Source organism: Lampris incognitus, chromosome 9 (genome assembly GCF_029633865.1).
Source record: "Lampris incognitus isolate fLamInc1 chromosome 9, fLamInc1.hap2, whole genome shotgun sequence".
NCBI lineage: Eukaryota > Metazoa > Chordata > Actinopteri > Lampriformes > Lampridae > Lampris > Lampris incognitus.
In genome coordinates, this window is record NC_079219.1 from 1,746,211 (window position 1) to 1,768,262 (window position 22,052).

Genomic DNA, 22,052 nt, shown 5'->3' on the forward strand with positions numbered 1-22,052 from the left:
TTAATGATGGTTAAGTGTGGAGTTCCTCAAGGCTCATTGTTGGTGCCATTGTTGTTTATTTTGTACATTAATAATACATGTGAGATTTCAAAAGCACTAAAAATACTTTTATTTGCAGATGACACAAACCTATTTTGGAGTGGGGACAACTTGGAACAACTTTTGGATACAGTAGGAAATGAATTGAAGAAACTAAAGAGTTGGTTTGATTCAAATAAACTAACACTAAATCTAAGCAAAACAAAATTCATAATATTTGGGAATCGGTCAACAAACTCAAACGAGAAGCTCATGATAAATGATGGAGAAATTGAAAAAGTGTCAGAAATCAAATTTCTTGGCATAATAATAGACAATAAATTATGTTGGAAACCACATATAAAGTATATTAAAGCAAAAATATCAAAGTCAAGTGCAATATTATATAAAGTCAAAGATCTCCTGCATCAACCAGCACTATACACCTTGTACTGCTCCTTCGTACTTCCATACATCACCTCCTGTGTGGAAGTGTGGGGCAACACATACAAAACAAACATCCAATCTTCATCCTTCAAAAAAGAGCCATAAGAATTGTAAACAAAACCACTTACAGAGAGCCTGCAAACCCACTCTTTATCAAACTGAAAGCACTAAAATTTACGGATTTGGTTGACTTCAAAACTATTCAAATCATGTACAGAGTAAAAAATAAGCAGTTACCAAACAGTGTTCAAAAGTTGTTCCAAAGGAGGGAAAGTGAACACCATCTCAGAGGAATATGTATATTCACAAAACAACCAGTGAGGACAAATGCAAAACTTCATTGTATATCCATCAGAGGAGTCGATCTATGGAACAACTGTAGAAAAGAAATGAAGATGTGGACATCAATAAGAAAGTTTAAACAGCTCTTTAAAAACAACATATTGAATAGATGTAGGACGGATGAACAAAGTGGTGGACTGGAATAACATGACTTGATACATGACGTGTAAGGTGCCTTGTTTGACTTGTGCTGGTTTGTTTATTTTGAGCTCTATGCATTGGCCTTTCTTTTCTTTTTTTCCAGTTTTGTTTTGTTTTGATTTGATTGATAAAGTATAAGAAAGGGGTAGGACCAGAAAAGTTCTTTACTTCATCCTTCGTCCTTTTCCAACATGGACCAGGTATTACTTCTGTTGTTACAGAGAGTTTACAAAAAATGTTCACTATTATTTCCATTTGTTCTTGTATTCCTGCCTGTGTTTTTTATTTTGTTATTTTAGCATGTTCGAAATAAACGAAACGAAATAATGTCATATGAATTGCAGGTATAGTTACAGTGAGTTGACCCGTGTTACATTTGCAGTGTATCCATAACAACCAGCAAACAGCACATTTAAAAAAAACACGTTCATCTTAATTCTGATTCTGATTCCTTTGCATGTCATTCTCCCTCTCTCCTCAGCTCACAGTGGATATCGTATCCAGGTGGACCCGGATGGGAACGCCACCCGTGCCATTTACTACATGGAGAGGGAGCTGGCCAACCTAGACCCAACCAGACCGAGCAACTACAAACGCTGTGAGTAGCTGATCAGTTAACACCATGGCCAGTGCTGGTTACACCATTGTGACTAACAAGGCATGCCAGCCATCCATGCATTATCCGAACCGCTCATCCTGCTCTCAGGGTCACAGGATGCTGGAGCCTATCCCAGCAGTTATTGGGTGGCAGGCGGGGAAACACCCTGGACAGACCACCAGACCATCACAGGACCCACACACACATTCACACCTAGGGACAATTTAGTACAGCCGATTCACCTGACCTACATGTCTTTGGACTGTGGGAGGAAACCCACGCAGACACGGGGAGAACATGCAAACTCCACACAGAGGACGACCCGGGACGACCCCCAAGGTTGGACTACCCCGGGGCTCGAAACCACTGCGCCACCGTGCCGCTAACTAACATGTGACGATAAAAGAAAGATAACATGCTACGGACGAAGGGTCAAAGCAAACAAATGTGGCAGAAATCAAACTAGGCAGTTCTGATCAAATATGAATCAAGGTTCTGTTAACTGCACCGCCCTTTTCTCACCTCACATGTTTGAAATGTATATTTTAGTGTACTATTTAGCTGTAATATGAGAAAGTTTATAACCTGGCCGCCATTTTTTCTTGCTTTAAAATGGACGAGCCAAAACCAAGCACCACCCACCAGCCACAGATTTTAGTGGTCCGGTGTGGCCAGATGAGTCTTCGCTGGATTTGGTGTGCACATACCATTACAACTTTCTCATAAATGGTCAAACATGCTTGAGACAATTTTTTACAGGCTCTCAACTTTAAAAACTACCAACTCAAGCTTGTATATAAAATACATGTTGTGTCCCGTTAAGTAAGACGAGTTAAGAAAAAAAGCCTTCTTAATGTAAATCATACTTGCTCTTGATGTTTTCTCCTCGCTGTCTTGCATGTGTCTCACTGTCCTGTCTGTCTGTCTATCTGTCTCTTTCCTCTCCTTTCCCAGTGGATGGCGGCATGAGCGAGGTCAGCTCGCTGCATGACAACCTGGAGCCTAGAGGTCGCGGAGGTCGTTCCCAGCCCCCTCCACTGACCACTGTCTATGACCGAGATGAAACCATGAGTACCATCAGTAGCGTGTCCCAGCATGTCCACCGTCGGGACGACTACCCACGACGCGGCAGAGGTCCCTCCGGGGGATACATGGATGGCCGTGGGCGCACCCGCTCCATGGATGACCTCGATGACATTGGGCGCCGCTACCCAAAAGACAACTACCCAAGGCACGATAATGGGCCTAGAGGCAGAAGAGGGTAAGCTTATCACTGCTGGTTGCCCCGCTGGGGAGGGTTGCACAGTTGATCATGTCATTGGATATCAGGATTTTATGTTTTCACAGTTAATAATAACATAATTTGCTGATATTGAAGTGTTTCAATTGTATTTTTAATACATCTGGAATTTCCCATCTGTCAAATGCCACTTCCATTACACATAAACTATCAGAATCTTTAAATGCACAATGTGACCCAAATAGAAGAAGTTGGCAGTAAAAGCTCAACGTAAATTGTTTTTGGCCAAAAGTGAGTGAGGTGAAAAAGAAAAGATAAAGCCCAGTGCTGTAAATTGCAAACATGCAACAAAGAATTTTTTGTCTCTGTCATTTTCTGCATGTTTCTGAGGATGCTGATTTATTTTTATTTTTTATGCAGTCATGAAAACACCATTTTTGGCATAGCTAGCTAGAAGTTGTATGAGTAGTATGCATGGGATTGTAAGTGATTGGTAATGAATTTATTAAGAGTTTATTGTTAATTTGTTGCATTACAAATCAGTAGTAAGCTGTTTTAACATTTAATAAATTAGTCATTAACACTAGTAAAGTAATTACTAGCCGCTTGAACATTTTATAAAGTATGCCTTTGTCTGAACTGATTCCTTATTATTTATTATCCAACAAATACGGTTGACCTGTTTAGTCGACACATCTTCTCGGTTTTCTCGTCCCAGCTCAGATGATGAGTGGAGCACCAGCGCCCGCAGTGGCTTCGATGACCGCAGGCGGCGTGACTACTTCCCAGATGACCGCCGGAGAGCAGAAGGTGACAGTGGCGGCCTACAGGGGCGACGCAGCCGCAGCCGTGATGACCTGATGGACCTGGAACGGGATCGCCAGCGTGGCGCTGGTGCCAGGGGCGGACGGGACGCCTACGATGACAGCTTCCTCCGAGAGGCTATGGAGAGGAAGAAGTTGGGTGAGCAGCAGAGGGCCCGGAGCCGCGAGCGCCTAGACAGTGAGAGTGACCGGTCGGACCGCGGAAGAGCGGCCCATGGGCCCCCGCCCCTCCCCCTTTCCCCACCCGCTGCCTACCCTGGTTGCCGTGACGACCTCCCGCCTCCTCTACCGCCACCATACAGTGAGGATGAGAGCATATCCTCCTCCAAGAAAAGCAACCTGCGAAAGGTGAGTCCTGCAGACAAAATGTAGATGAATCACCTGTTAGGTCCAGTCAAGTCAGTTCTATTTGTATAGCCCAATATCACAAATTACACATTTGCCTCAAGGGGCTGGCGCCTCCATTTCTACTGCCGGTTTAGAACGGTGGCTTCAGTTTCTTTTTCTTGTCTAATGGGCATTTTGGCTGGTTATGTGACACTTCATAGCCACTGAGGCTGTAAAGGTTGTGAACACCTTCCTGCTCTGATGCGTATTCAGTTGTGGTTTAAGGCTTGCAAGGTCTGTTGTTGAGTTGATTTTTAACACACTTCTTGTTTTATGTCTGGCAGAATGGAGCTGTGAGTCGTGAGAGCCTGGTGGTGTAATGAAAAAATCTGATCCAATGTGAGCAACGTTCCCATTCTTCAATAAACAGACCCATGAATTATCAAACCTGTAAATGTTTGCTTATTTTTGTGCTGATTTTTTTATAGCATACAATATATGAGAAACTGAAAGCGCAGGTGTGTGTGATGAGTATCACACATGTTTTTATGTGCCTTATGTGTCATTGAAAACCACAATTGTGGCAGCCGCCAGTGCCTTTTATTATGTACAGAGTTTTACCTCCGGAGTCGAGTAGGTGATGCGCAGCCGTGGTACTTACAAGTAATAGTCTATTAATCAAAGTGCTTTCAGCGATCATAGTGTTTCCTGTGTAGTGATTGTGATGATGTCGCTGTAACCTGATTTGTTTCCTGTGTAGTTATTGTGATGATGTCACTGTAACCTGATTTGTTTCCTGTGTAGTTATTGTGATGATGTCACTGTAACCTGATTTGCCAGAAGCAGAAAAGCAGATAAAGAGATAATTGAAATGGAATTTTAGTTTAACTTTTAGCTTCGTTTCTACATTTGGTGTGTGTGTGTGTGTGTGTGTAGTGTTTGTATTTCAGATTTTTTGCTTTTTTTTTCTTCTTCTTCAGTGTTTGTTTTTATTAAAACTCTGTTGTATAGCTGACTTTTAATTCTGTGCAATCTGGAAACGCTGTTTACTATGATGAAATGTTAACACGTTCTAAAATAAAGCTTTTATTAATGGGTCGACGTTCTCAGGCTTGTTACTTGAGCTGCAGGCTTACGCCACTAGAGGGCACTGTCGGTGTTTTCCGAAATACAGAGAATTTAGTTTATGATAAACGTCCCTAGCATAGGTGAATAACTGTGATGTAGCCCCTTGTTGTGCTGTTAAGAGTATTAAAGTTGAATTGTGAGAATGTTAATTTTTCTGGGATTTATAGTATGATCTATTCATATAGGATGTAATTCTGTGTTTCTTATAGGATGTAATTCTGTGTTTTGCACCTTTGCTCAAGGGCCATGTCAAAAAATATTTTATGTTCCAAGCAATAAGGCAGAAATCAGGCAGGTAAATCAAGTGAATATAACTCAGGCAGGTAAATCAAGTGAATATAAATCAGGCAGGTAAATCAAGTGATTATAAATCAAGTGAATATAAATCAGGCAGGTAAATCAAGAAATCAGGCAGGTAAATCAAGTGAATATAAATCAGGCGGGTAAATCAAGTGAATATAAATCAGGCAGATAAATCAAGTGAATATAAATCAGGCAGATAAATCAAGTGAATATAAATCAGGCAGATAAATCAAGTGAATATAAATCAGGCAGGTCAATCAAGTGAATATAAATCAGGCAGGTCAATCAAGTGAATATAAATCAGGCAGGTAAATCAGGCAGATAAATCAAGTGAATATAAATCAGGCAGGTAAATCAGGCAGGTAAGTCAAGTGAATATAAATCAGGCAGATAAATCAAGTGAATATAAATCAGGCAGATAAATCAAGTGAATATAAATCAGGCAGGTAAATCAAGTGAATATAAATGAGGCAGGTAAATCAAGTGAATATAAATCAGGCAGATAAATCAAGTGAATATAAATCAGGCAGGTAAATCAAGTGAATATAAATCAGGCAGATAAATCAAGTGAATATAAATCAGGCAGGTAAATCAGGCAGGTAAATCAAGTGAATATAAATCAGGCAGATAAATCAAGTGAATATAAATCAGGCAGGTAAATCAGGCAGGTAAATCAAGTGTATATGAATCAAGTAGATGAATCCGGTGGCTAATTCATCACTAAGGTGCATCATCAAGATAAATCCAACATACAAGCCGTCCAAAAAATAAAAAATAGAAATCAGCACGTGATTCGTTGAGAAGAAAGCGGTCAGAAGCAGGGAGCAGGTCGTGACTCATGGCAGGCTCAACGTGCTGGGGAGGAGCGAGAACAGCGGGGGGGGGGCGGATGTCAGGAGATGGAGAGTTGTCTGCAGGTCCTCCCCGAGCTCAGAGCAGCTGACGGGGTAGCAGCTCCGCCCTCTGTCGTCACATCCGCCTCTCAGCATCCGGCTGCGCTGACGCGCTGTGTGTTTGATGGCGCACGGGTGCATTAACATGGGCTCTCCCTTTTTAATCTGCTACTTGCAGCCTATCAAATAAATGCAAAAGCGCTTGAGGAGGGTATAAACTGTACAAGCGGGTTATGTCGGGGGCGACTGGATACTGGCTGGGACAGTACTCGCGATGACCCCGCATAGGGATGGTGTAATATGTCCTGTGCACGGGGGTGGAGCAGCAGCACACGGCTGAAATAACTGCTGAGGTCTCATTATGGCAGGCCGGGCTCAGTGACCCCGCGACCCTGACAGCAGGGTAAACGGTTCGGATAATGGGTGGAGGGAGGGTGGAGGGAGGGCTCAGTGACCCCGCGACCCTGACAGCAGGGTAAACGGTTCGGATAATGGGTGGAGGGAGGGAGGGTTCAGTGACCCCGCGACCCTGACAGCAGGGTAAACGGTTCGGATAATGGGTGGAGGGAGGGTGGAGGGAGGGTTCAGTGACAGAACTGGTGAGGAAGGGTAACTGCAGTACATTGACCTCTCAAACAAACGCGTTTTGGAGAATTCGCCTTAGGTCGCTGGTGACGTCATCGTGCTGCGGAGCTGCTGGGCGGTGTTTCTGTCACGGCGATGCTCCGCTGTCGCCGGGGTGAGCAGTTTCTTACTTTAATACCCTCTCTTCAAGCTGGACTAAGAGTAGATGCAGTACCAGGAACACTGTCATTTCACCTCATTTGCTTGTGCACATGAAACGAAACGAAATGCCCCCCAGCCCCCAGCCCCCCCCCCCCAGCCCCCAGCAGTACAACATACTGTAACGTACACGAAGAACTAGCACCCTTCAGTGGACTGGTTAACGTTGTCGCTTGCGGTGTGGGAGCCACGGGTTCGCGTCCCGAAGGCGGCGTCCCGAGCTGCCCCCCCCCCATTCACTACAATACAGACAAAAACGCGTTCAAGAACTACAAGAACACATATCCAAACGAACACACGTGTAATAAATAAAAACCCCTGCCCTAGCCGGTCTGCACGGGCTAGCAGTTAGCTTAGCCTGCCCCACTTCCGCGTCTCGTCACACCGCCCTCCGTGTGTCCTCCTCGGGTGCTGCTCCGGGCAAGGCCGCGGCCCCCGGGCCCACAGCGCAGCAGGCCAAGCTCTCGCAGCCGATCCGGCACCAGCTCTCCCAGCCCACAAACCAAGACACGAGGGTCTGCATGGTCCGCCAGTGATCTCCTTACAGGGATACTTGACATTGTCCTGTAGGATGAGACAACCGCTGAGAACAGTAGTGTAACGTGCATGGATGAGAAGACACGCTGGCCGCCGGCTGGCGGGTCGGACCCTTTAGTCGAGCGGTCAGCGATGTCTCCTGCGGTGCGGGCGACACGGGTTCGCGTCCCGGCCGCGGCACTTCCCGTGGTTGCGTTGTCCCCCGAGTTTGCTACAGTATATTCAGGTAAAGGATTACGGCTGCTCTATTTGTTCCATACATGGTTTGGAAATCTTGAAATTAAATCTTTACCTTATTAGCTCATTTCCCCAGTCATATTACGAAACTACTCAGAAAATTATGGGGGGGAAAACACAAACATTACGTTTTTGACTTGTTTAAAAGTCGGGCGGCACGGTGGCGCAGTGGTTAACGCTGTCGCCTCACAGCAAGAAGGTCATGGGTTCGAGCCCTGGGGTAGTCCAACCTTGGGAGTGGCCCGGGTCATCCTCTGCGTGGGTTTCCTCCCACAGTCCAAAGACATGTTATGTGTGCACACTGGGGCATCAGTGCTGCGTTAGGCTTAGCACTGGTCTATTGTGCTGCAGTCGCTAGGCGATGCCTTTATGGTTGTTCTTGAATTGATTGGTGGAGTCTGCTGTAAGGGGGTTTGGAAATGGAGAGTAAACGAACGTTGCGTTTGGAACCCTATGTGGCATGGTGTGACTATTATCCCTGGTAGACTTGTTCAACTTTGGGAAGTGGTGTGGAAGTGGTGAACAAACCTTGAGCCCGACTCATCTCGGTTAGGCATGCCACAGCCCGTTTGCTTAACTCTATGGCATCACCCTTGTGACCAGAGGCTACTTTATTAATATTCTCTTGGAACTCCTCCACCATACCCTGAATAACATCACTGAAAAACTGATCAGAGGCAGTTTCAATATTTTTAGGTGATGGTTCGTCACACTTAGTAACGGGAACTACAGTCCAGTACTGGCCGGAATATGGGTCAACATGGTCAGAGTCTAGTAGCAGGACTGTTTCTTCATCCTCAAATTCACAAAGGATGCCAGACTGGATAACATCATCAATCTAACCCTAATTTAGTTACTTTTCCAAGTAATGGAAAGGCCTCTGACAACTCATTATGGTCCGTCTGGGGATCAACATTCTTAAAGACAACTGAGCGTTCACTGTCAAATTTATATTGTTTGCATAACTCCACGTTTTCTACAACAATCTCTGTGTGCTTTGGACCAACAGAAGATTATTTCAGTCACACAGCCCCACGTTGGGTGCCAATTAATTCTAGGTAACCCTTCTTTAATAAGGATAGAATTGTACCTCCAAGTCAGGTATAGTATGAGCTGACTGTGTGTGAATAATCTGGACGAGGCACAAGGTAACTACAGTTGCATGGAATTATACTTTAGATAGATGTAAATAAGGAATAACAGTATGTACCAATATTCATATGATGGTTCGCAAATACAAATATATATGCAAAATACAAGTATGAATTATACACTGAGAAGTTGCAGCACTGCAATACCCCTGTTGTGCACAACACCCAAATAAACACAATAATAGACAAAAGGAGATATCTCGTTGGGGCCCTAAACTGGAAGTTTTACTTGAATAAATCCAGGAAGTGAATGGCTACTGGAACAGTCTTACTTGAATAAATCCGTGAAGTGTTTCCTGGCTCACAGTTCATCGAGTTCGCCAACGGGAGGCGCTACGCAGTCGATGATGTACGATTTAGGAAGGATGACTGCTTGACCACATCCGGTCCCAAAGTAGAATAGCGGGAAGACGCAACCTTAATGGCTAGGTCGTGGGCCGTGTCCAAACACCAGTTCGCTAATAGAAGAAATAAAAATGTTCAGGCTTGTGACCACAGTAACAACTGGTGACCTGCCAGCTGCATAGAACGTAATGCAGAAGAGTACAAGTTTAACTGCTACTGCAAAACACATACTGTAGAATGACGAGTGGTCAGACACTGGAGAACGTTTAACAAGTTTATTGATTGGAACAACACAACTCTTCTTATGTAACCGGCAGACCGACTGCTGACGTACTTCCTGTAGCAGTAGTAGGCAGTTACCTTAGCTAGTACGGTGGCTGTTACATGTCCAACATGTGTTGGAACAAATACAATGTTCTACATCCTTTCTCTTTAGCTATGCTTCCAATACTAAGAACACAAATAATAATAATCTGCAGGCAAGTATAACAATATAGTCCTGGCCATTACAGGTATGTATGAAATAAAATGAATATAAGATCAAGCGTATCCAAATCCTAATGTCTTGCTGTATGCATATAAACAAACCTTTTTTTTCAACAGCCCCTCTGATTGTTGTCCTTCTACTGTTCATTGCATGAATTTTCTGTTTGGCTTACAAACGCAGCCTGCCCGTGCGATGTATGGGCCATCAACTGATTTCTGGGTGGGCTGGAAAGTCTTCTGAACAGTCTCTTGTTCAATGGTGTTTCGCTGCAAGTTTTGCTGAGGGTGCCTCTCATGAGAGACGGGATGATTGTCGTGTCCATGCTAATCAGTTAGTTGTTGGAGACTGATGCTGGGGTCACTGAGGTCAACCTGTGGCGGTGGTGGCTCCAAGACAGGAAGAATGTGTCTGCTGTTTCTTCTGTACTCTTTCCCTTCTGATTGTGTGATGTAAGATATTGGTTCTTGACAGATGTTCTTTACTATACCCATTCGGTCAAACCCTTGTAGAGTCTGGCACCCTTACTACATGTCCCTGGGCCAATGGCTGAAGGGGTCTGCTCGATCTGTCATGGCAAGTCTTTTGAGTGTTGCATTTTTTTTGTAAGCTGTGCCTTGATCATACTGCTGTTCTTGGCAGCTGGAAACAGTGAAGTTTTGCAGATGGGGAGGGTGGTATGTGTCTGTCTTGAAATAAGTTGTCCAGCTGGTGAACCAAGAGTCTGGTCACATGGTACATTACTAAGATTGAGCAGGTTCAGGAAAACATCTGTTCCATCTCACTTGGACCTTTCCATCAGTTGTTTTACATTGCGCACAGCTCTTTCAGCTAATCCACTAGCCCGAGGGAACTCCAGGCTGCTGGTCACATGGATGAAATCCCCGTTCGAGGCAAACTCTTTAAAGTGTTGGCTTGTGAACTGGGCCCCATTGTGTGAGATTACTTTGTGTGGGCTTCCATGAACTGAGAAATGTCTTTTTAGTTTTCTTATCACAGTGTTGGATGTGATGTCACGAAGCAAGTCAACTTCAAACCATCCAGAGTACGAGTCGACCAATACTAGGTAGTGCTGGCCATTCCACTCAAGATGTCTGTTACTACAGTTGACCATGGTAAGTCTGGGATGAGATGTAGCTTGAGTGGCTCTTTTTGTTGGTGTGGTTTTTGTGCTGTTAAAGACAGGGCATGAAAGTGTTCTCCTCTCAATGTCCTTTGTCACAGTGGGCCAAAACACAATGTCTCTGGCGCGGCGTTTCATTGACTCTGTCCCGGGGTGGCCTTTATGTACGATTGTGATGTAGTCCCTTTGTAGCGATTTGGGGATTACTGCCTTTGGGCCTTTCATAACAATGCCATCTTCGATCATGAGCTCGTCCCTGAATGTAAAGTACTGACGAACATCTGCTGGCAGTTTGAACTCCTTTGTAGGCCATCCATGGTTGATGATGTTGCATATTTTCTGAAGGGTTGGGTCCCTTTCTGTGTCCCTTGAGCTCATCTAAACGTGAAGAAGAGATGTGTCTTAACTGCCATGACCTCAAAATCAGTCGTTACATTGCTGTGCTGCTCAGTGGTATGTGTATGTGTAGAACAATGTTCTACACATACTACGATTGAAATTAACATTAATTAAGAAAATTACCACCTACAATATTCTCTACTCACAAATCTAATGTGAATATTTGTAAACATTACCGAAATGCATCAACCTCTAGAAGACATTAAAACCACAGTATAGCAAAGACTTACATCCCCATGTTGCGGCTAACGCTAACTAGCTACACATAGTGTGGTGAAGGCTAGCAACCGTAGGCTAGTCACACCAACTTTGCAAATATATTTATGAACAATGATATTTAAACTTCTACTTTTCAGGGTACTTAAGATATTCAACACAAAATCTGTTACACATGGTACTGATAGGTTTACGCATGCTTACCTAATATAAGAAATAAAAATGTTCAGGCTTGCGATCACGGTAACGACTGGTGACCTGCCAGCTCGCACAGAATGTAACGCAGAAGAGTACCGCCCACAAGCCTGACGTAGTCACGGTCTCTTAAAGTGACAGTACCGAATTAGGCACAAGTACCCATACATGTAAATGAACTATTGTAATATGACAGGGGGTTACACATTGACGCTGATACTGAGTCATGGTGTGATCCTTCAGACACTGGCGATGAAGATGGCTGATATTTCTCTTCCACCACCTGCCCCCTTTCTGGCATTGCCTGGCAAGCCTCCAATACCCTGGCCTCGCTGGCTCCAGTCCTTCGAAACCTACCTCGTGGCCTCGGTGCTGAGCGAGGTGATCGCGGCTCGGTAGAAGGCTGTGGTACAGCGCGGCTCGGGAGCTGAGGGTCAGCGGCTGCTCGGTACTGACTGTGACACAGCTGTGGGGCTTCTGAGCACCAATTTCGCTGCTCCACAAAGCGCCCTCCTTCGGCGATTGTTATTCCGTCAGCAACACCAACTGCCCGGTGAGTCTGTGCAGCAGTATGCAGCTAATTTGGCTGGCTAGCTCGTGCAAGTTTGGCACGCTGCTGGACGAGATGGTCCGCGACCAGCTGACTGAACACACCAACAGCGCGAAGGCGCATGAGACACTTTTACTTGAACCGGATGATCTGTCGCTGTCTAGACCAATTACCATTGCATTGCAAGTGGAGAGTGCAGCTGAGTGTGCAGCTATGCAACGATATGACCAGTCAAAATGAGCCAGGGTGCTCGTTTTGACTGGTCAAACGCTTCAGACTGGGGTCCGTATGGCCCCACCGGGACAATAAAATGGCCTCATACTGATCCTCTCCTCTTCAAGTCACCCATCAGCTGGGCCCAGCCACCTATCTCCTCAACGACGGCACTCAATGGCACTCCAGGCACCTCCGGAAGGTGTCAGCTCCACCATACACAGCTGGTGGCACACCGCAAACCATACCCTCAGCATGGCAGGACGCCCCGGGGCCTCAAGCAGCCCCTACACAGGCCCCAGACATTCCTGGGCCTCAGCTGCCCCTGCCCTCTGTCTCCTCACCTCGGCCTGCTCAGCCTCAGCCTCATGCCTCCCTGCAACCTGTTCAGACATATTCACACCCTGGCCACCTAGAGGACTTTGTGTCAACTTTTCATGTTTGAAACCCTGCCGGGGGAAATGTTATGTCTGCATACTGGGTCATCAGTGCTGCATTTGAGTTAGCACTGTTCTATTGTGCTGCAATCGTTAGGTGATGCCTTTATGGTTGTTCTTGAATTGATTGTTTGAGTCTGCTGTAAGGCGTTTTGAAATGCACAGTAAATGAATGGTGCATTGATGCTGATACTGTGTCATGGTGTGATCCTTCAAACATAATACATGTAGGTCAGGTGAATCGGCCGTACTAAATTGTCCCTAGTTGTGTGTGTGTATGTGTGTGAGTGTGTCGGCCCTGTGATGGCCTGGCGGCCTGTCCAGGGTGTCTCCCTGCCTGCCGCCCAATGGCTGCTGGGATAGGCTCCAGCATCCCGCCACCCTGAGAGCAGGATAAGCGGTTCAGATGATCGATGGACGCATTTTATATCAGAATCTAATCACCTTAACTTCCTCCAAAACAGCCAAGTTTTTGTGATTGCATCGTCAAATCCGAGCGGGCGGATGAGCAAATATCCAACTAATATCGTAAAATGTTTTGTACCGTCCAGTCAAATACAGAATCAGAATCATGTTTGTTGGCCATGTAGGTTTACTACATGGAATGTGACTCTGGTTTCGTGGCTCTCTCAGTGTACTTAACATAGAATAACAACACTACAACACAACAGTCTTCACATATATATATACACAACAGGTGAAATAAGAGGTGATAAGGTGCAGTGGTGCAGAGAATATATCAGAGATACTGAAATACATGTTAGCAGGTTACTGACATACATGCCTGAGATAGATTTACATGACAGCAAAGTATAGGTACAATGTACAGTACAGTATACACAACACATACAGTACATTATATACAACACGCACAGTACATTATATACAACATGTACAGTACAGTATATACAACATGTACAGTACAGTATATACAACACGCACAGTACATTATATACAACACGCACAGTACAGTATATACAACACGTACAGTACAATATATACAACACGCACAGTACATTATATACAACATGTACAGTACAGTATATACAACACGCACAGTACATTATATACAACATGTACAGTATATACAACATGTACAGTACAGTATATACAACATGTACGGTACAGTATATACAACATGGTTGGATTTATTGACAGTGTTAAAGGTTCATCTGAATGACAGCCTGCAGAAAGCAACTGTTTTTATATCTGGATGTTTTGGGGTACAGTGCTCTGTAGCACCTGCCAGAGGGGAGGAGTTGGAAGAGGTTGTGACCAGGGTGTGATGGGACTGCAGTGATGTTGCCTGTCTGTTCCCTGAGTCTGGAGGTGTATAAATTCTGAATGGAGGGCAGGTTGGCACCAATGATTTTCTCTGCAGACCTGACTGTCTGTTGTAGTCTGTCCCTGTCCTGTTGGTGGCCGATCCAAACCAGACAGTGATGGATGTGCAGAGGACAGACCAGATTATTGCAGTGTAGACCTGAGTCAACGCTTCCTGAGGCAGGTTGAAGGATCAAATTGCATCCCTCGCTATGTTTTGTCCCACCGTAATATCCTGTTTTGTCCCACCGTAATATCCTGTTTTCCTTGGAAATACATCACGTTATGGAAACAAGATTGGCTCCGAATGCCGTTTCACTTTGTCTTTAAACCTGTAGTGCGTCCCCTTCTGGCAGTGAGAGTAATGGCGTCTCTTCTTGCAGCCCTCTGCAAAGAGGAAACGCTTCACTAATGACAGGAAGTTGAATCAGTTCATCTGGACACAACGTTTATTGAGGGACACCTTTCATCACTGATCACATGCCCCTTTTCCACGACATGGTGCCGGATCAACTCAACTCGCCCTTCTGCGTTTCCCCTTACTGGAAAGTACCGGCATCTTGGTAACTGTTACCCCTCTTCTGGTACTAACTACCTGCGTCGAGGTGCCAAAAAACTGGACCGGGTACCAAAACCAACGCAGGCCTCTGGCTGGTCAGAGAAACGCGCCATTGCGTCATTTTGCGTCACTGCGTCATCAATGTGCGCATGGGATATCTATCGCCCGGCATTTTTAAACGCCGAAACGGTCGACGCGGAGCTATCTTATAAGTACATTTTGAAATTGGAGAAAAAAAATGGAGGGCCTAAAATCCAGCTACACCGAGGGGTACTGTTACGGTAATGGAAAACGACACTCTAGAAGCGAGTCGAGTCGAGCCGAGCCGCGCCGGTACGATGTCGCGGGAAAGGCGCATAAGTGACCTCTTCACTGACTGCAGGTATCCCACCATTATAAACAACACAGTGGCATAACGACCCAAGCCAACCACCAGTTTCATATGCAAATGGGTGTGACCATTAACTAGAGTTTCAGGCCGTGTGTACTAGTCACAGAGGATTGGAGAATAGTTGCAATCACAGTATTGTAAGATGGCGACAGATGTACTCTTAGACGCCCCCCCCCCTTCAGGGATGGTCGTTCCTTCTTAACATTTCTCAAACTGGCATATTCAGTCTGATCCACGCTCCACTGAGTTTTGTGCAGATGATGATTTTATATTATCTGTTGTGTTAACTTTTTATTGTCTACCCTGCTTTGTTTTGATTTTATGCTGCCTGATACAGTGCTGCTAGTTTTTTACTGTGTTCTGTAAGGTGTCCTTGAGTGCTCTGGAAGGCGCCCACACATAAAATGTGTTATTATTATTACTATTAATAATTAACATAGATGGCCTCTTTCACTCCCTGTTCAAACCACCGTTCCTCCCTATCAAGGATGTGCACATCCTCATCCCTGAAAGAGTGGTCACTGGCCTGTAGAGGGTGTAGACTGTGGAGTCCTGGCCTGTAGATGGTGTAGACTGTGGAGTCCTGGCCTGCAGATGGTGTAGGCTGTGGAGTCCTGGCCTGTAGAGGGTGTAGACTGTGGAGTCCTGGCCTGTAGATGGTGTAGACTGTGGAGTCCTGGCCTGTAGATGGTGTAGACTGTGGAGTCCTGGCCTGTAGATGGTGTAGGCTGTGGAGTCCTGATCTGTACATGGTGTAGACAGTGGAGTCCTGGCCTGTAGATGGTGTAGACAGTGGAGTCCTGGTCTCTACATGGTGTAGACAGTGGAGTCCTGGCCTGTAGATGGTGTAGACTGTAGAGTCCTGGCCTGTAGATGGTGTAGACTGTGAAGTCCTGGTCTGTAGATGGTCTAGACTATGGAATCCTGGCCTGTAGATGGTGTAGACTGTGGAGTCCTGGCCTGTAGATGGTGTAGGCTGTGGAGTCCTGGCCTGTAGATGGTGTAGACTGTGGAGTCCTGGCCTGTAGATGGTGTAGGCTGTGGAGTCCTGGCCTGTAGAGGGTGTAGACTGTGGAGTCCTGGCCTGTAGATGGTGTAGACTGTGGAGTCCTGGCCTGTAGATGGTGTAGACTGTGGAGTCCTGGCCTGTAGATGGTGTAGGCTGTGGAGTCCTGATCTGTACATGGTGTAGACAGTGGAGTCCTGGCCTGTAGATGGTGTAGACAGTGGAGTCCTGGTCTCTACATGGTGTAGACAGTGGAGTCCTGGCCTGTAGATGGTGTAGACTGTAGAGTCCTGGCCTGTAGATGGTGTAGACTGTGAAGTCCTGGTCTGTAGATGGTCTAGACTATGGAATCCTGGCCTGTAGATGGTGTAGACTGTGGAGTCCTGGCCTGTAGATGGTGTAGGCTGTGGAGTCCTGGCCTGTAGAGGGTGTAGACTGTGGAGTCCTGGCCTGTAGATGGTGTAGACTGTGGAGTCCTGGCCTGTAGATGGTGTAGGCTGTGGAGTCCTGATCTGTACATGGTGTAGACAGTGGAGTCCTGGTCTGTAGATGGTGTAGACAGTGGAGTCCTGGTCTCTACATGGTGTAGACAGTGGAGTCCTGGCCTGTAGATGGTGTAGACTGTAGAGTCCTGGCCTGTAGATGGTGTAGACTGTGAAGTCCTGGTCTGTAGATGGTCTAGACTATGGAATCCTGGCCTGTAGATGGTGTAGACTGTGGAGTCCTGGCCTGTAGATGGTGTAGACTGTGGAGTCCTGGTCTGTAGATGGTGTAGACAGTGGAGTCCTGGCCTGTAGATGGTGTAGACTGTGGAGTCCTGGTCTGTAGATGGTGTAGACAGTGGAGTACTGGCCTGTAGATGGTGTAGACTGTGGAGTCCTGGTCTGCAGATGGTGTAGACTGTGGAGTCCTGGCCCGTAGATGGTGTAGACTGTGGAGTCCTGGTCTGCAGATGGTGTAGACAGTGGAATCCTGGCCTGTAGATGGTGTAGATTTTGGAGTCCAGGCCTGTAGATGGTGTAGACAGTGGAGTCCTGGCCTGTAGATGGTGTAGACTGTGGAGTCCTGGTCTGTAGATGGTGTAGACTGTGGAGTCCTGGCCTGTAGATGGTGTAGACTGTGGAGTCCTGGCCTGTAGATGGTGTAGACTGTGGAGTCCTGGCCTGTAGATGATGTAGACAGTGGAATCCTGGCCTGTAGATGATGTAGACTGTGGAGTCCTGGTCTGTAGATGGTGTAGACTGTGGAGTCCTGGCCCGTAGATGGTGTAGACTGTGGAGTCCTGGTCTGCAGATGGTGTAGACAGTGGAATCCTGGCCTGTAGATGGTGTAGACTGTGGAGTCCTGGCCTGTAGATGATGTAGACTGTGGAGTCCTGGTCTGTAGATGATGTAGACTGTGGAGTCCTGGTCTGTAGATGGTGTAGACTGTGGAGTCCTGGCCTGTAGATGGTGTAGACTGTGGAGTCCTGGCCTGTAGATGGTGTAGACTGTGGAGTCCTGGCCTGTAGATGATGTAGACAGTGGAATCCTGGCCTGTAGATGGTGTAGACAGTGGAGTCCTGGCCTGTAGATGGTGTAGACTGTGGAGTCCTAGTCTGCAGATGGTGTAGATTTTGGAGTCCAGGCCTGTAGATGGTGTAGACAGTGGAGTCCTGGCCTGTAGATGGTGTAGACTGTGGAGTCCTGGTCTGCAGATGGTGTAGATTTTGGAGTCCTGGTCTGTAGATGGTGTAGACTGTGGAGTCCTGACCTGACGTGTTAGCTCTCCTGTGTTGTGCCATCCTCTTGGCCAGCGTTTGTTTGGTTTCCCCAATATACAAGTCACGGCAATCCTCCTGGCACTTAACAGATAATGGATGGATGGATGGACTATATTGCTCTGTTTGTGCTGGGGGACCCGATCCTTGGGGTGGCCCAACTTCTGGCACAGAGAGTTTCCTTTTTCTTTTCTTTTTTTGGATTTACCCCCCTTTTTCTCCCCAGTTGTACATTGCCAATTACCCCACCCTTCCGAACGTCCCTGTCGCTGCTCCAACCCTTCTGCCGATCCGAGGAGGGCTGCAGACCACCTCTTGCTTCCGCCAATATATGTGGAGTTGCCAGCCGCTTCTTTTCACCTGACAGTGAGGAGTTTCACCTGACAGTGAGGAGTTTCACCAGGGGGATGTAGCGTGTGGGAGGATCACGCTATGGACATAAACTAATTTCTCCATTATAATTTCGAATCAGGTCATCAACACCAAATGTGAAACCACTGACATAATTCAGAGTAACCAGATGTAAATGACATGTAATTCACCGCTTCCGGTGTGGGAAGATGGCAGCTTGAATTCACGTTTGCGGCAGCCTCACCCAGTACCGTCCATGCAGTGTCTTTGTCCACATCTGCGTCTAAGTTTGTGACTTTGTTTGATGGCTGGTAGAGCTGGTGCTGGATCGGCTGGGAGAGCTTGGTCTGCTTCATCCGGTGGGCCCAGGGGCCACGGCCCTGCCTGGAGCTGCGCCCGAGGAGGAAACACCGAGGGCGGTCTGACAGGATGCCGAAGTGGGGCAGGCTAAGCTAAGTGCTAGCCCATGCAGACCAGTGGTTCCGACAGTCATCCTGGTGTTCGCTGTCTTGGACAGTGAATTTATTTATTTATTGGATATGTTGGATATGTGTGTGTTTTGTAGTTTTTGTAGTTTTCTTGTAGTTTGGATATGTGTGTTCTTGTAAGTTGTGAATGTGTTCTTGTCTTTGTGTTGCACTGCTGTGGGCTGGGGAAATGATATTTCGTTTCAGGTGCATGGAATGAAACGACAAATAAATGTTCCCATTCCTGATCAAGATGGGAAACAGTTTCTAACTGTTGACCGCAGCCACCCCGGCCGCAAGGATAGGTTTGATTTCTGCACGAGTCATTCCACTTCGAATACTGATTGTTAGAATCAAATTTGGGTTGTGGACATAGACTGTGAGACAATGGGCCTCTGGGAACCATGTTCTTGCTTAGGATGGATGCCTAAAAGCATCTGTGTTCATAGGGTGACGAGAGTAAAGCAAGGCAAGCAGCAAATGTCCCGTGGCCGGACTCAAACCCGAGATGCTGCAATCCACCCTGAGCCGACATGGTAGCCAGAACCCTGGATCCATTTTCAAAATGCTGCTCTATCAACCGAGGCTGTCGTGGTCATGACCTTGTAATGGATACTATTTGGTGTAATTCAAGCGTGTTCTAGCTGGAGGGCTGACTAACTCGATAGCTCGGATGTAGGCACAGAAACCCAGTTCGTTTGTGAGGAAGCGTCCGTCACATCACCAAAAACAGCAGCAGATGAAAAAGAGGTTGTGATGGACAGAAAATGCAACCCGTCAAATTAGCTAATGGCTACGAAAAGGCAGAGAGCGATACGACACGAGAGAAAGGTCAATCGAGAGAGACGGAGAAAAATGAGCGAGGACAAAGAATAGGCGATTGTTGTGATTAAAAGACAATTATCTGTGCACATCGACTTCCCAGGGTTGTGCAGTGTCAGGCTCGAGCTGAGCCGTTCGTCTCTCCCATGAGGCCTTTGGAGACAATGGCTCCTGTGTGTGTGTGTGTGGGGGGGGGGGGATTCAGCCGTTCAGGACAGGAGCACATGGAGCTGATTGCAATCTGTCTCTCCTCTCTGTGGTTAATAGATGCTTGAAATATTCTCATACTGGTCATTTGCGGGATGGATTATATTATTAGAGGGATTGAAGTGTAGAAGTTGCTGCACTCGCTTGAGGTCACCAGAGAGACAGCGTCTGTCACGTGGTAAACACTGTGGTAAACAATGTGGTAAACAGACTCTGAGGTAAACAGCCTGGCACTCTGATGCAAGTTAACCTCACAAGTGGGAAAAGCCATTTGCTTCTGGACTGGTGACTTATGGTCAGGGCACAGTTTCATTCAGTACGCGTCCGTCCTGTCACGTGTCCACGTGCTGCTGAGAAGAAACAGTGAGAAGGATCTTCCCTTAAGAAATAAAAAATGCCACGAGCCCTCAAAATCCTTTATAGACCATCGTAAAACAAATAAAGCTGTTCTGTAAAATAACAGTATATAACACAAACACACACACACACACACACATATATGTGTGTGTGTGTGTATGTATATATATGTATGTATATATGTGTATGTATATATGTGTATATATGTGTGTATATGTGTATGTATATATGTATGTATATGTATGTGTGTGTGTGTGTGTGTGTGTGTGTGTGTGTGTGTGTGTGTGTGTGTGTATATGTGTGTGTGTGTGTGTGTGTGTGTATGTATGTGTGTATATATATATATATATATATATAGCCTGCATAGCCCTAAATCACAGTTTAGTCCCAAAGGCATTTACAGTCACACTTGCATTCAGTAATTGAATGTGAATAACATGTGAATATGAATAAAAATATCTGAGCTAAAAAGTGTTAGAGCCAGCTAATCTAAGCAGGTAAAATATGATTTTTTTTAACCTAACTTTAAAGGCATAGAACAATATTACCTGGACATTTGTTACATTTTCTCATTTTCCAGGTGTTTACCATGCCTGCAAAACTAGTCTACATATAAAGTTCCAGGTTTTCCAGGACAGGTGGGAACCCCGTCTGTACGACACCCACTACCCTCAGACCCCCGACTGGGATGAATGAAGGAGTCCTCAAAAGTGATGCCGTCATGTAAGCAAAGCTGTTTTGTTGGCTATTAACAAATAATATTCACTGTAGACTTGGAGAGTAACATCAAGCACTCATCATCTGTGCTTTCTGAATATTACTGCAGTATAGATGACAACAGGGGTGACTTTATGAGTATTAGTACACAATAGATGACAACAGGTGTGACTTTATGAGTATTACTGCACTATAGATGACAACAGGTGTGACTTTATGAGTATTAGTACACAATAGATGACAACAGGTGTGACTTTATGAGTATTACTGCACTATAGATGACAACAGGTGTGACTTTATGAGTATTAGTACACAATAGATGACAACAGGTGTGACTTTATGAGTATTACTGCACTATAGATGACAACACATATGACTTTATGAGTATTACTACACTATAGATGACAACAGGTACGACATTCTGATTATTACTGCAGTATGGATGACAACACATATGACTTTATGAGTATTACTGCAGTATAGATGACAACAAGTGTGACTTTCTGAATATCACTGCAGTATAGATGACAACAGTTGTGAGTTTATGAGTATTAGTGCAGTATAGATGACAACAGGTGTGAGTTTATGAGTATTAGTACACTATAGTTGACAACAGGTATGACTTTATGAGTATTAGTACACTATAGATGACAACAGGTGTGAGTTTATGAGGGTTAGTACACTATAGATGACAACAGGTGTGACTTTATGAATATTACTGCACTATAGATGACAACAGGTGTGACTTTATGAGTATTACTGCACTATAGATGACAACAGGTGGGACTTTATGAGTATTACTGCACTATAGATGACAACAGGTGTGAAGTTATGAGTATTAGTGCAGTATAGATTCCAACAGGTGTGAGTTTATGAGTATTAGTACACTGTAGATGACAACAGGTATGACTTTATGAGTATTAGTACACTATAGATGACAACAGGTATGACTTTATGAGTATTAGTACACTATAGATGACAACAGGTATGACTTTATGAGTATTAGTACACTATAGGTGACAACAGGTATGACTTTATGAGTATTAGTACACTATAGATGACAACAGGTGTGACTTTATGAGTATTAGTACACTATAGATGACAACAGGTGTGACTTTATGAGTATTAGTACACTATAGATGACAACAGGTGCGAGCTTATG

General features: G+C 45.4%; 1 protein-coding gene across 2 annotated transcripts in view; it reads left to right on the plus strand.

Moving 5' to 3' along the window:
* Positions 1-4,818, plus strand: part of lsr (lipolysis stimulated lipoprotein receptor) — a 33,414-nt gene extending 28,596 nt beyond the window's left edge. For both annotated transcript variants that reach the window (XM_056286401.1, XM_056286402.1), the window contains 4 exons: positions 1,430-1,546; positions 2,501-2,807; positions 3,505-3,958; positions 4,282-4,818. In XM_056286401.1, the coding sequence (XP_056142376.1) occupies positions 1,430-1,546; positions 2,501-2,807; positions 3,505-3,958; positions 4,282-4,317 (914 nt within the window). In that variant the 3' untranslated portion in view covers positions 4,318-4,818. The remainder of the gene's footprint in view (positions 1-1,429; positions 1,547-2,500; positions 2,808-3,504; positions 3,959-4,281) is intronic.
* The last annotated feature ends 17,234 nt before the right edge of the window (positions 4,819-22,052 follow it).